At 38.4% G+C, this 15742-nt stretch overlaps 1 protein-coding gene across 3 annotated transcripts in view; it reads right to left on the bottom strand.

The window, feature by feature from the left end:
- Nucleotides 1-15742, bottom strand: part of LOC117500576 (inactive phospholipase C-like protein 2) — a 33137-nt gene extending 17395 nt beyond the window's left edge. The window contains exons 1-2 of one of the 3 annotated variants that reach the window (XM_034153479.1): nt 15411-15742; nt 14527-14969 (exon numbers count right to left, since the gene is read on the bottom strand). In XM_034153479.1, coding sequence (XP_034009370.1) covers nt 14527-14775 — 249 coding nt within the window. In that variant the 5' untranslated portion in view covers nt 14776-14969; nt 15411-15742. Of the gene's footprint in view, nt 1-14526; nt 14970-15204; nt 15356-15410 lie in introns of those variants that run through there. The other 2 variants (XM_034153480.1, XM_034153481.1) reach the window with 2 other exon arrangements.

Genomic DNA, 15742 nt, shown 5'->3' with positions numbered 1-15742 from the left:
ATCTACTGAACTACTGTACATTACAATGCTGCTTATTTTATTAGCCAGAAACAGTATTCCTCCTTCCAGGTCCCTCTTTGTTTCCTCTAAACAGTTCCTGAGCAGACTCACAGCAACAAATCTGTAAGGGGACTTAGGCCCCGTCCACACGGACACGAAACGGGTTGTATCTGTTACAGTTCTCTATCGTATCGTCCACACGAGGCCGTAACGGAACCGGGGAAACGGAGCCCTCAAACGATAACGGGTCCCAAGGTGGGTAGGTCTGCGGACGTAACGCTCTGGGGGGCCAAACGGCTCCGTGAGTACGCCCTATATGCCATAACCCCTGCTTTTGGAGTATTTTGTGGCGGAAGTACAGCGCCACTTACAGGCCCGGCATATGTACTACAGCGTCTCCAGCGGGTCGAGCAGTCTCGTGTGGACGGACACGTTTATTGAGCCGATACCGTGTGGACTGAAGACTTTTTTTATATTGAATTCGGTTCGTTCTCCGTTTCGTCTCCGTGTAGATGCAGCCTTAAGGTACCTATCAAAGTACATTATGGAGATACAACAGAAAATCTCCCTCAGGGGAGTTTTGCCCTCACAAATCCAGTCATCTTTTCTACAGCATCCACATTTCAGATTTGTTTTCATGAACCCAGCTATTTGGCTGCAACCTGTTCCGAACATCATTTAATATTTTGATAATTCCAGTTCACAAATGAATATTAGCACGAGTGAAACTCAAACCCCTACTACTCATCATGTTTGAGTTTTATGGTACTACTTACAAAGCAGTGCATCAGTTTGTCAAATATATAAGGTTGTCAAGTGAAGGATTCCTTGTTCTACACTCAAGTATAAACCCCTTGATCTTACATTTTACTGTAATATTTTATTACAGTGTCCTTAAAGATTTTTTGTTTTATATTAGATTTCTTGTTTTATATGGAGATTCTTTGTTTTATATTTTATGTACTGTATGCACCATGACATCAAGTCAAATTCCTCGTGTGTGAGAACCTACCTGGCAATAAACCCGTTTCTGATTCTGATTTCCTGTGCGTTTTGATGAAACCACAAAACCATGCCAACCTCTTATGTAGTCAAAGTGAGATGTGCATACCTCACATACTGAAAGAACCAGTACTCTGAGATTGATGTATCTTTATCTTCATGCCTATAAATGCACATTGAAGCTATCACACATCCATCTAACATTTCACCATCTTCCTCCATGTTCTTTCCCCATTTAGCTAAAAATGTTAATAAGAAATGTGACAACTCCTACTGATGTGACAGTGCAGCTGTCATTTTTCACAGGACCAGCGTTTTTTAACCTTTTAAAGCAGTTTCATCACAATAGTACCCAGCAACCTGTTTTTTCAACTTGTGTATCTGTGTGATTATTATTATTTTTGTTGTTTTGTTATTTTATCTCCCTTGTAAAGCGTCCTTGGGTTTCTTGAAAGGCGCTATAAAAATTGAAATTGTTATTATTATGATTAGATCGTTTTTGTCTCTTGCGTGTCTGCTTACTGTTTACCCTATTGTCCCAAACTACCATGGCTCAGCAGTTGCTGTTAGACACACACACGCACACACAGTGATTAGCTGAGCTACATCATGTATAACGTGTTTGCAATTGGACAAGATGTAGAAAAATATAATTTGTACAGACCCAAAGTGCATTCTGCTGCTGACTTTGCAGACCAACCTCAGATGGTTTATTTGTTTACACAATAAGACATAATAGTAGGTGGCATAAAATAATACAAAGCCCTCCCCAACATAAATAATATTTCAAATAGAATAAAGTAAAATAATACACACATCTTCAATGGGCAACACTTATATTACAGAACACCAAACAATATTATGTAATGACTTTTCTAAAATAATTAATCATAATAAATCCCATCTGTGTGTTGGAGAATTGCAAAACACACAGACCGGCACATTTACTCTGATTGGTAGAATCTTCAGTCAGATGTAAACATATTCATCCCATTCTTTGACACAGTCTGCTGCTTTAAGAGAGTTCATTATAAAAAAGGGAAGCTTAATACGTTAATGCGTGACTGCAGACAATCCTTATGATCTGTGGAAGAATGTGAACATATGTTAGCTCACTGATAGTCTCTTTCCTGCTGTATTTATTACAAGGGCCGCCATGCCAGGCATTTGCCTCAGGATTTCCCTTTGCTTCCTTAACCCAAACTAGAAAACAATGCTGTCCACACCCATCGCTGTGTTAGCATTTGTTATTATTTCCTTAGGACATGTTTCTTATGCAATAGTTCCTTTCTGTCTCTGGAGGAAGCCAGACAGTCCAGGGTGTTCTTCTTTTGTTGTGTGTTTTATTATTCCTTAAATGGTTCTTTAAAAGATGCGATCCCAATCATAAGTTTGTCTATTTTTAGTTTGATCAGATATTTGCTTTAAAGGTTAGGCCTACATATTCTTCCCGACATAAATATCACAAATCTCTGTTCATCTCTGTTTCTTGATATCCAACAATAAACTACATCATTAAAGCGAAACATGATCAAGATGCTTTGTATTAGTAAGTCCATAGCACAGGATCATAAAAGAAATACCAAGTAATGTCAGCAGCACAGCCTCAATAGAGATTCTAGCAATATTAGGACTGATTGTTTTCAATGATTTATGGAACTTCCTGGCAAAGGGTCAGGAACTTTGCAAGGGAAGATAAGCTCTGATCTCAATGTAAATATAAAAGTGGACCTTTATGTAGTGAACTTCCTAGGCGGAAATAAAACGCAATACTTGTTCATTAGCCTATTTAAATGAATTGTAACCATGCTTTATTTCTCTTTTATTCCAATTATTTTTCACTTAAGTTCCATACTTTTTATTTAATTCTCCTGCAAAGTTTCCACCTTGAATATTCCAGAAAAAAAGTGAGAGCTGAAAGGTTAATTTCTTAAACCAGAAATTACAGCACCGGTAAGTAGAGACAAAATCACTGATATTCCTAAATGATTTTATCCAATTCCCACTTGATGTGTGACCACCATTTTGTGTTAACAATTACTTTAAAACACACTGAAGCAGTGTTGTTACTCATCACTTCTTTGAAACCTGTGAAACTGTATTTTGTTTTATACAATGTTTAGGGAAACATTTCTAACGTCTTTCTTAAGGTTGTTGACTGTGGCTTTTTCATTCCCTAGTTTCTTTTTCTTTTTAGTTACATTCAGAAAAGAAAACCCAGAATATTGTGTAAGCAAGTCAGAAGAACTTAAAAAATATAGGACGTTTTTTTAGCTATTTCTTAGTAAAGAGATAATAACAATGCTTTTCACATTAGGTTAACCCTTACAAGGGATATGACATGTATGCCCACATACCATTTCTAAATATGCTTGGTTTTGGGTTGATAGAATGAGTAAATGAGACAGAAGGTGAGTCAGAGAGAGGAAAACAAAAGAAGAGACAATGCAACAGCAAGAGAGTTAGTATGACAAAGTGTGTCCAACTGCTCACAGATCCCATAGGACTCTGAATCCCCTAATGGCCTGAATCCCATATTCTTTCTGGCTCAGTGAGCAGTTATGGATTGCCTGTACAACTGAGAACATGACAAAGGGACCCATTACTCTCTGCTCCACTGTTCTACATCCCCAACATAAAGAAACGTTCACCTACAGATCAGCATTGGCTTCAGTTCACCATAACCTGAATCTATTCAATGAGAATAATTTAATTAGAATGCAGATTTAGTAAGGCAATCTTGCTGGTAGAAGCTATTGTTAGCCTAACATACATTTATATTGTTTGTACTGGCACGAATGGTGTTTCTGAACACTCCAGGTCCTATTTAATGATCAATAATTCAGGCATGTTGGATGATATGCAACATCCATGTTATAAAACTATCCTGCAAGGCAAATGTTCGCATCCTGTGCACATGTTATTTCTGGAATAGGAAACAAACATTGGATTGACCATATCCTGTTGCATAAACTAAACACTCAGGCCTGATATGAAGAGTCAGATGCTGAATCATTTTCTCTGGATAACTCTGGATTAGACCCAAGACTGCATGAAAGTCTCCTCCACTACCCACCGAGCAAGCTGAGGCAACAGCATGGTTACCTAAGCAGCTCATACATATCCCACAGCTCTAACAGTGGGATGTGTACCTTTTTTTAGGACTCATAGTCCAACCTAAGAAACACAAAAGGACTGACAAAGCTGGTCACCATTAGAAATCTGTTGGCCTGAAAATGTTCTCATACATTAAACCCTTAATGCATATTTTACAATGATAGAAACTGCAGCATACTTGATAAGCTTTTCATACTGATACAGTTGTTGATGGTTAACCAACACCTTTACTTAATAATACAAATAAAGCATACCACAATGAGTCAAACTACGTCATCTTGTATTGTTAAAATCACACAGCAGATTTGGGGTCAGGCTTAATTGCATTTTTGACAAATCATATTAAATGGATTTAAATGAATGTACTTGTATTTTGTTTGAAAAATTAAATGCGTAACCACGGTTCATGCATAAAACAGTCAGAACCTTACAGTAACATAAGCCAAAATAAAACATTCGGCAATATATCCATCTTGATTAAAAAGCTAGCCAACATGTTACAATGTGTCTCCAGCACTTTAAACATATTATTTATCTTTGTGTATTAGAATAAATATGAATGAAGGATTTGGCCTCCAATGTTAAGTCAAACTATGCCTTTCATTTGTTCATCAGCTGGTCCCAGGCTCTGGAACACTCTGCCCCTCCATGTGAGGTCGGCCCAGACCCTAGGGGTTTTCAAATCTACACTTAAGACACACTTCTTCTCCCTGGCCTTCTAGTCAGAGACATGACTCCTGACTATTCCCTGTGTTTTTTACATATCTGTTGTAATTTATTGTCTTTTATTGTGATTGTAGTAATGTGTTTTTATTACATGTACAGCACTTTGGCTCGACCAAAAATCGCTTTTAAATGTGCTATATAAATAAAACTTGATTTGATTTGATTTGATCATAACTATCAGCTTCAAATTAATAGGCAGGTAGATCCATGTGATCAAACACAAGCTACTCATTTGTTTCCCTAGTTGCATCATCATAAAACAATAACGTTTTAACACAACCTTATGTGTTCAACAGGCCGAGGAGGCAGAGATAAAAATACATTGAATGTGTGTGAAAAAAGAGGGAGGGTAACACAGTGACAGGAAGAGCTTTTGGGGAACAATTAAAACTAGAAGAAAATGAGTCATAAGTGAAAAAAAAAAGAAATAAAAAAATAGTGACAGGAAGAGGAAATACATGTTTTGAAAGCTTGTTCTGAGGAAAATGGTATGCAGATAGGAGACAAGGGTCACATTCTATTGTGTAAACGTTTAAAAAATGTTGAGAGTGACAGTCGCTTTGCACACACTGCAACATCGGTAACACCACTAAACCGTAAAAGCAAAAAATAACTGCAAACCTATTTTCATCACTCGCATTAACTTTTATTGTTTGATTTTATTTATGTTGAATTAGTGTACTGTAAAAGTCATTTTATGAACTGGGATGGGGTCTTTTTCATGCAGTGAGGATAATAGTAAAATAACAGCCAGAGCAGTCAAAATACTGATACTTATATTCCAGTTAAAAGCTCAGTGTTTGATTAAAATAAGCATATGGAGACTCTTTGGTCTCTGTCTGCAATGCAGACAAATCCAGCAGGAGCTTAAACCTGGTGAAGGCTCAGCTGCTTCTGTTCTGCTCCGTATGAGGTCAGTCGTTGGCCAAATGAAGTGTGAAGTAGGTTACTACCCTGGGACTCGCATTTTAAAGCTCTACCATTTCCTGAACAAACAGAAATGAAAGTGACAGGTCTATTTGTGGTACATAGTGGTTGTGACTAAGGCCCCGGCTCCACGAGGACGAAAACGGGTTGAATCCGCATATTTCTCATGCGTATAGCCCTCTAAGCTCGACGACGCCGTAAGGGAAACGTAGAAACAGACCCCGCAAACGACAACGGGTCCAAAGGTGGATAGATCTGGGAACGGAGCGCTCTGGGGGGTCCAACGGGGCCGTGGGGTCGCCTATACGGTCATTCGTTTTCATAGCCCCGCCTCTCCCCGCCTCTCCCCCGCAGGGTTGCTATCGTGCTCCAGTCGCTACTGACCATGCTACAGTTCTTTGTGCAACATCTACAGGAGCTCCTCCTTGAATTCAGATTATTTATCTTTATCTCGATATGGACATAAACGCGAGTGAAGTCTAATCTGACAGGACGGAGACACGCAGCTCCTGCCGCTGTGATGCAGCGGGAGCAAAACACACACTTCAAGTCAGATCATCACCCTTAGCTATTTTAATTACCTCTCAAACTACCTAAACTAGTTATAAATATGTTCATTTTTACTGTCGGGTCACTCATTACAGGATCAGCTGCTGCATGAGACAGACACTGACGCTGTCAGAAGAGAGGAAAAAGAGATGTATTTGATGATTATATATCATTATATCGTCGTTATTCATTTGTTTTAAAGCTCAATAAATAACAATGAAGACCTTTGACCGGCACTTTTATAATTTTGTCCGGAAGATTTAAACTTTAACACACGCTGACCGGCGAAAAACTCTGCCCGGTTCTGTCGGCCCCCACCGCGGAGAATAAACAGAAGTGCAGCCATGACAACCATTCTTCTTCGCTGCTTTTGTGGAGGAAGTTGCTGCTTTTGTGGAGGAAGTTACAGCGCCACGTACAGGTTCGGCATATGTACTGCAGCTTTTCCAGCGTTTGGATGTAAACGGAGCCGTCTCGTGGAGCTTGACACAATCCGGTGTATATTGCGTGGGGACGGAAGGTTTTTTGCGGTTGCATTTGCGTTACTCCCATGCGTTTTGCCGTATTTGTCCTCGTGGAGCCGGGGCCTTAAAGTCATCGGTCAATAGATTTCAATGAAGGGACCTCTTAGGATGTTTTCCCTTCAGGTTTTGACTTTATATTGTTTTGGTTTATTAACTGGATCTATTTTTTTTTTCTCTTACTTTTATTATTTATACAGGTTGCATTTATCCTCTTGTATAATTAGAATGGTAATTGTTGTTCAGACCATTTGTTAAATTTGAGTTTGCTTGATGTAGATTCATATAACGGACAAATGGACTCATCACTTTTTAGCTTTTCGTAGGAAACCCAACTAGAAATGAGAAGTAAGGCAGGAAAAGTTAACTGAATCAAAATAGCTTTCAAGTCAGTTCCAAGGGAAGACATTTAAAAGATGTAGGTCTGTGTTATTTTGTATTGAATCAATTTGTTAAAAGTATATGCCTGTAATGAAACAGACACGCTCACAGGGAGTCTCTATCCATCAATTAACACTTGGTTAATGCGTTTAAAACACAGCTGGACATTTTTGGGATTTAAACAGCTGTTTAGGCAGATACTGCTTCACTTAACACGACAAACTAAACCATAAGCTTAAAAAAACCATGGGAGTCTCCGTGGGACGGAGGCAGTGAGGATTGATTCATGTAATAGAATGGAAGTGTATCTGTTCTGTAGACGTCAAAAAAGCTTCTAAAATGCTTCCACTGGGAGTTGGCCGTTAGTAGTACAGCTGCATCAAAAAAATTGCTGCCTTCAGTCGCTGGATTGTCTAACCTCTAAATAACACTTACTAAAGCTGGAAAGACCAAAGACTTAACTGAGGGGAACATAAAATATTTCTGCAAAATGATATCTTTAGCATTTCTATGGCAGTATTTAAGCTCGGAATTTTTTTTACTACACAATTACCCAGAAAAGAATCACCTTAGGACCATCATTTTCTCTACGGAGCTATTCCGACATTGACATCTTCAGCACTCATTTTTTTTGGCTCTAGGATTTGGGAGGGAGATACATGTTTTCAAGTCATGATTGACCCATTATCCACAGTTACATAAATCAATTGGTCCAAAAAGCAATATTAAAAAGAACATTTCTACAGGGGTGATGCATTTCTTAAGTTGCAGACTGTGTGATATGCCAGAAAAAGCATAAAGCCCAACAGTGTTTGTTATTATGAGGATAGCCTGGGCTATCTATGGAATTACATAACACTTATCCAGACCCAGACAAGTGGCCTCTTATGCGACGTTTTCACAAGCATGTTAATTACTAAGAGGTCATGTATGTCTCTGTTTGTCTGTCGGTCTGTTTGTTCTGTAGAAAGATTACAGAAAAACTAGTTGAAGGATTTTCATTTAACTTGGGGAAAGTGTGAAGCATGGACCATAGAAAAACTCTGTGAAATCTCTTTGAATTTAACACAATACAATCTAGTCTTTGAGAAATTGTACACTTCCAGATTAGTGTATTTATCTGCTCTCAGATTGAAAGGGGGAAAAAAACAAAGGTCTTTGTCTCATTCATAAAGTGTAAGGAACAATAATTACTAACATATCTTCTAATTGACACAGCCTGCAAAGCACTTTTAGACTGTTACAGTGTTAGCACACGACAACAATCAGAAACACAAAATCAATCAAACTGAACTTCGATAAACATAAATAGGAACTGTTTACCAATGTATTGATAGGTGCACTGTAACGACGGTAAAGCACACTGTGCACTAATTAATGATTCAATCCGGTCAGACTTTAATGCATTTACAAATTACACTGCAATTGCTGAAAATTATCGTAGTCACATTCAGATCAGATCTTAACTGGGGAATGAGCAAAATTGTCACAGTTCAGACTCACGGAGGAGAGAGTGAAGTGCATCAGCTCAGAATCTGAAGAAGGCAACCATGATGAGACCGTTTCAGAAAACTGGTAGGCATTTAAAGTTCTGCCTGCACTGTGAGTAAAATGTATATATTAGCTGCCAATTTCATTCGATTTTACCAGCCAACAGTTACAAAACAGCTTTGCTGATTCATTCTAGGAGCCTCTTCAAGTTAATAAGAGATGCAAGACAATGCTGAGGCACAGTCTTGCTTTGCTGACAGTGCCTCAGTTAATGTTTGTTATTATGCTAACTCAATAACAATTTAAATGTAATGATACATTATGGTTACAGCTCCAATTTAGTTGCAGTTACATTCTAGCACATTACTTGCAAACAGAACTCGACTTTTGCGTGACTTCAGTTTGTGTCAACAAAGTAAAAACTGTTTAATTACAAAAAGAGAAAAGGTACAGTAAACAGGGTTGGGGAAAGTATTCACTACAAGTTGCTGCTCGAGTCTGCAGCAGTTACTATCAATGTAAGCCATACCAACACACTTATAGTTGTGTGCATCAGCACTTTTAAACAGTTGCATAAGAAAAATGTAAGATCCATCTAGAGCTTCAAAAGCAAATACTGGGTTTCCTTGAACCATTCCAAGAAGGAAATTCAATAATATCAATTTCATGTGACAGCAGTATTTTTAATAAACATGCATTTGAGGAGGTTTTTTTTAGTTTTTTAGTCAATTTATTGAACATGTCAGAAACAAAACATACAACAATAATATATATATATATTCTTTTTTTTCCTTTTTTTTTTCTCAGTTACATTACGACTTGCATTTATAGGTTTATAAATATCTTGTATCGACATATCAGTCGCAGCCTTGATTTAGATTTATGATGAGGAAACTTTTTTTCTTTGCTTCATTGCTTATTACAAAAAGATCTTAATTAAACTTATTTTGAAAAGACATGGAGCCACCTTCTCCCATTAATGCAGCAGAACTGTAATCACTGCCAAGTCATTTGAGCTACCCTTGAAATACCTGGGTGAGGCAAGCAGCGATAAATCACTGACTGAATAAGCAGTTAGTCATGTAAGCGGCTGATCACTGAACCACCTTGAACACATGTAGCCAAGAAGAGAGAACCTGAGACATCAGAAGCATCACAGATGGCTGTCAAGATATCTATAATAAATAACCACATCAACTGCAGTGGTGGTATTGGGTTGGGCAACTTGATTACACGCAAGCATACACGCTTTATTGCTCAAAGATAGTTTTGGTTAAACAACTATGTGTGGTTGGCAGATTTAGACTAAATGATGGTTGAGAAGTCCATCATTATGCTTAAGTGGCCGTTTCTAGTGTGGCATTATGAATAATTAATAGGACAATGCTTGGCTATATCAACATTTCCATTACCATTTTCTAAATGCCACTCACTTCCATAAAAGACAATGTGCAGTAAACATTTTTGCTGAATGGAGACGCTAAGTCTGAGTGCTATGAAGTTTCAGTTTGAAGCTGCACTGCCTTATAATTGATTTTCCTTGCTTTAATCGTCTATTTGATTCTATAAAAACAAGACATGCAATGGGTAGGTACTTACATGGATGAATGTACGGTAGCATATAAAGGAAAGTCATTATTTTTACCACAATGCAAGCTTTCGTAAAATATGACATAGAATGTACAAAATTGTTTATAATCGGGAAAAGGTGAAAAGTTGGAAAGTCAATGTTTCTTCATGGCAAAGTTACCAAAATAACTAACAATTCGGTTATTGCTTGTAACAAATACACAATGAGTTTTAATATAGCTTTGCTCCTCATCAGCAGAACATGGGTTCCTCTCTTTTTAATTAAAAAGGTTGAATGTGACTTAAAATACAAACTCGGTCTAACCTTAACAGATAAAAGGCTACTACTACCGTTTTCCAGATAGCACAAATCAAGCTCATCTTAATAATTCTGCAATGATTTTAAAACTCACAAAATCACACTTTGCGAGCTGAACAGTTACTGAGCCTGACTGAATGATATGATACAATATAATGATTCCCAAGGAGAAACTTGTCTTGGATTTGCAGCACTGCTGGTCCACCATAATTAACACCATATTGTTATTTTCCTTTTAACAGGGTGATATCACAAAGACAGTTTGTTTCCCTCTGCGACTCAAGCTGTGAAACAAGTGTTATTTACCAAGCAATGAAAATATCCTCTTTCTTCAAAAGGATCTGAGGTGAGACCTAAAGTGGGAAGAAATGTATCCGTTGGCTCATTATTTTTCCTGCCACTGGACACCCACTTACAACATGGTAACAATTAAATGGTGAAGACAGAGTTTAAAATAAGTACACACTTAAAGTCCTTATTACTCAGTTCTGCAACATTTTCTATTGTTATCCATAGGCCCAGCATGTCCAAAAAAGTCATTACTTTGCCAAAGTAAAGACACAGTGGTGATATATTTAAAATAACAAGGGTTCGAAATATTCCAAGTAAGGTTTGGTAGGGTGTGTGCAGATTTTGGGTGGAGTATCACATTAAGTTCCCTATTCAGCAACCATCAAATTTAGAGATCTGCAAAAGTGGTATTTTGCAACAGTGCACATAGTATTTCCGTGGAAACGTCTCCACATGCGAGTTTCGATGTGCCATTAGCTTGTACCCACTCACTACCAACATAGTCCTACACACCCCCACCACTAAATATGTTCACACCTTGACTGAAGCCAGGTTAATGTTCACTGTTATTAAAGCTGTTACAATGAGAATGTGGTTGGTGTTGTCCCGACCACATCCTCCCATCTTTTTTCTAGAGAAGCAGTTCAACAAGAACTGAGGGCTCTGACTGACAGTGTGAAACACGCTGCCTTGTTAACACTGGTCCACCCCTTCACATCCCCCTTCTCAGTGCAACATTCAATCACTCATAGCTGTCAAAAGTATAAACAACTGCCTTGAACAACATATTGGCATGCAGACAAGGGCAAGGCTTGCTGCATACTTAATTTCCCTGATAGCCTCAGAAAGGAATTTCTGAGTTACATTACAAAATAAGTGATAATGGCATCCTATGTTTACCTTCTCCATCTATTAAATAATTTACCAATTTGGGATAGATAAAGTATCTATCCATCTATCTATCTATCTATCTAAAGCGACATTTACTTATCATGTATCTTACATTTTTAACATCACTTTTCAACGTGTCCACATTATTAATACAGTGTTTATGTAACATGGAACAAACATCAGTGAATTAGAAATCAACATCAAGTCAGTCTTTTCCAAATATGATCTCTAACATTTTGGTTTGTTAGTGTTTATGTAGCATAGCAACTTTATTAAATAAGATTGTTTTCTGTCTTGACTAAGAATTGCCCTTCCTGCATCAAACCAAACCTTGGTAACAGTCAATGTTCTCTTAGCGTTAACTTAACATGACATTAATTTATGGCTTCAACCAATCGGAAGTCTCTGCTGTGACTCACTTGCTGTTTATCCGTCCGTGTGCTGTGTTGCTAAAGAAACGCCAGAAAATCTTTTAAAGCTGACTTGTGCACTTCACTTTTTTCTAATGTCCTGTCATAAAGGCTTTGATTGTCATGTGATATGGCACTTATTAAATTGAAATCATTGGCCATTTTAAAATGAGTTCTTGCCTGCATGGATACCCTGGCACTAGACAACCATGATAAACAATGAAAGGGTTTTCATGTTTTATAAAGAAGCCTTTCGTTGTCTCCTCTTTCAAAAAAGGTTTTGAGGGGAATCCGAAATGTCCTCAAAAAGGAGAGAAAAATCTAAATTTCTTATTCAAATAAGCTTCCTCACATTTCCACAGTCTATAGCTCACATAAGTGGACACATCATTGAAACAAATCACACTCAAATGAGCTGGGAACTGAGACAGCTTCTTGTGTAGTGAGAGATTACTTGGAACGTTACAAGGCAGAAATGTCAATATAAGCCCATCAATCTCCAGGCAGAGGGCACGTCTAAGTTCAGCACCTACAATGTGCCAAGAATGTGTTGCCAGTAATACCTGCTGACAATACGGTGCACAGCTGAACCCCGTCCACTGCCAGAGACTGTACCCAAAGCTGGGAAATCTCTCCAAAGCATCAAATCAAAGACCTAATAATGATATTGATTTGCACATGGTAAAAGATTTAGGCCACCAAATTCACTTAAACACACCAGACTATGCTATTTGAAAAGTGCTATTCAAGAAATTCCTTACGCAACTCATGCATTTTAATGTAGCTGGCCCTAGAGGGAATAAAATCCCTGAGCCTGACTACTAATTTACTGACCTCTAAAAGCCAAATGCAAACAACATCAAAACAAGAGGCGTCCATTTCTGACATCTCTGTCAGGATAGGATTTCCACACTACGGTAATGTTCTGTGGGGATAGACTGCAGTTATTGTGAAGATAATTTAATAATGTAAAACATAATGAATCCTTTGTTTAGTCAAACAAAGCAACTTCCCTTCACCTTTTTCAAACGTGTTCCTTTACAATTATATGGCTGACATTATGACAGCTACAGCAGTAGAGGCTGTGAACGTATAGTACAGTGTTGCTGACATTAGCTACAGTCAATGTTTCAAAGGCTTTCAACATACAGTAGATTGATGCAATGCGAGGAAGTGTCCTCATCTTTGTAAACCCTTAAGCAATACTACCAACGTTCACACCAGTGAGACGGGCAAAGTAAAGTGCAAAGCTTTAGACTGGAGTTAGACTAATCCAAATAGACTAAAAATGTGAATCTGTTAAAAGGTGTGTTGGTTTTTTGCACATCCCTCTGAAACGTGTGCATTTCAGCAGTTATGAAGAGCACCAAGAATCAGCACCTGGAGCAGGTTAAGCCTAGAGTGGCTGTCAGGGATATTCTTTCATTTCCTAAGTTTCCTTCATAGTCATTTTAGATATGTTGTTATGTTACTAATTATTGTATTTATATCATGCTAACAGTATGCAACACTCTAACCATGTTTAGGCAGAACCTATCAATAAATCTGTGCAAGTGTTAAGTCAACATACAGAACATAATATTGTATTACCATTAGTCAGTATCAGTATCATGCTACATTATTTGCTGCAGTACTGTACAGGCTGAACTGTATATACATACTACATACATACATATTATATAGTATATATATTGCAAATGTTATTGCATGGTATGCACTGTCTTTGCTGTTGAGCTCTCTTTGAAAACACTATTCATTAATCTCAGTCACCTTGAATACATGTGCAATCTTTATTTTATAATGTTCTAATATCTGTGAAACATGTCTGTTTTAGCGTCTGCATTGTTAAAATAATGGCCATTTAAACCACATGCTTCTTGTTGTATGAGTTGAGCATTTACAATTGTTTCTGACATACATTTCACTGCATTACTTCTCTGCTGTAGCAAATGTTTCCCTTCTGGAAACAATAAAGAGAATCCCATCTTATGTTGTCTTTACAGGCATGTAGACAAAGCTACATTACTGGCATTCAAAATCATATACTGTAAGGAGAAGTTCTGCTATACTTCTGTGCAATATATTAAGACAAAGTACAGGATGTGCTTCTGGTGTTCACATGACCGGCCTCTATTGTGAAAACCACCTATTTAACTGAAATGTAACGTGTAACCATGTAATAGGCGAGGTTAATAACAAGCAGCAAAAGAAGCTACAAAAGAGATGAATAATAAAGCAAGGGGGTTTGAATTGTAACTCCCAACACCTATGTCCGGTAGCTTGCTTACCATATTGAATGACAAAACCCGGAGACTTTAACTTCAATGTTTACCTTGATAATGCTGCTCCTGCGTGGTATTTCTGATTTGCCATCCAATCCGACAGAGGTGTTGGCGCTTTCCCCGGTTTGGTTGCCAGGTGCGACGATGGACCCTGAACCGACCATATTTTCTGATATCCCACAATCTCCATTCAAGACGGACACTTCGCAATGCGTCTTCCCAGCTGCTTCGTCGCTGGGCACGGCCGTATCCTCAAGATTCAATGGAGGCAGGCAGCCGTCCTCCCCAAACTCCGCCATAGGCACTTCGAGCACACACACAGACACACAAGCTGCTGGGTAGCAAAGCCTTATGTTTCAGCTTTACACCAATTTCCTGCCTGGCCTATTGCCCTGTTTTAACATTTGCACGCGAGTCTTCTGCCATATCATCTCTCGGTGCACATATCTGTCAGGATCCTACAGACAGAGGGGCTTGCTCCGTGCACTGTGCTCTGTAAAGAGAAACCCCAGTGATTAGCATAATCAAGCAGCATGACATTAGTAACAGAAAATAGTAACAGCAATTCAGCGTTACGAAGGAGAAGCGTTCACATGTTGTGTTCACTGAAAGCGGATGTTAACTTGAATCAGTGAACGATGTCAATGTAAATGCAGCAGGATACAACGCATACAACCAATGTGCTTTACTATGTGTACGGGCTTTGTTGCATTTTTCTATAAGTTTACCGTGTGTAGCATACTTCAACCGTGTTCACTTCACAGACCGATCCATTGTTTTGCCTTAACCGTTGTAAACCCAGCCTCTTCAGTATGTCAGCAATCGGTAACGTTAAGTTAAATAATATTAAAAGCATGTTAAGTTATAGGTCAGTCCACTCTGCAACAAAACTCACGATTAGCCTATTGTAACACACGGGTATGTTTGTACTTGCCTTGTTTCTCCATGGGCAGGACGGTCTTCATAAGTTGTTGCTGCAACTGGGCAAACAGACAGACTGCCGATTGCTGTCTATGTGCGGAGCTAGGAAGCCTGGCTAGCTTGCTCGGTGAAGTTAGTTTTCCACGCCAAAATAAAAGTCCATTCAAAACAACCCTAGGTTGTTAGCCCGGTTCAGCTAACGAAGGAAGGAATGCCCTCCACCGCCAGTCAGTATCGACAGTTAAAAAGAAAAATGACACTTTGCATAATTCATTACATCTCTATAAACCGTCGCTCAGAGGAGTCGTCTACAAAGTTGTGTATGTCTCGTGAACGCGCAACAGT

The sequence above is a fragment of the Trematomus bernacchii genome, unplaced genomic scaffold (assembly GCF_902827165.1).
Source record: "Trematomus bernacchii unplaced genomic scaffold, fTreBer1.1, whole genome shotgun sequence".
Taxonomy (NCBI): Eukaryota; Metazoa; Chordata; class Actinopteri; order Perciformes; family Nototheniidae; genus Trematomus; species Trematomus bernacchii.
Note: the sequence above shows the minus strand (reverse complement) of the source record. Positions and strands in the feature narration are given on the sequence as shown.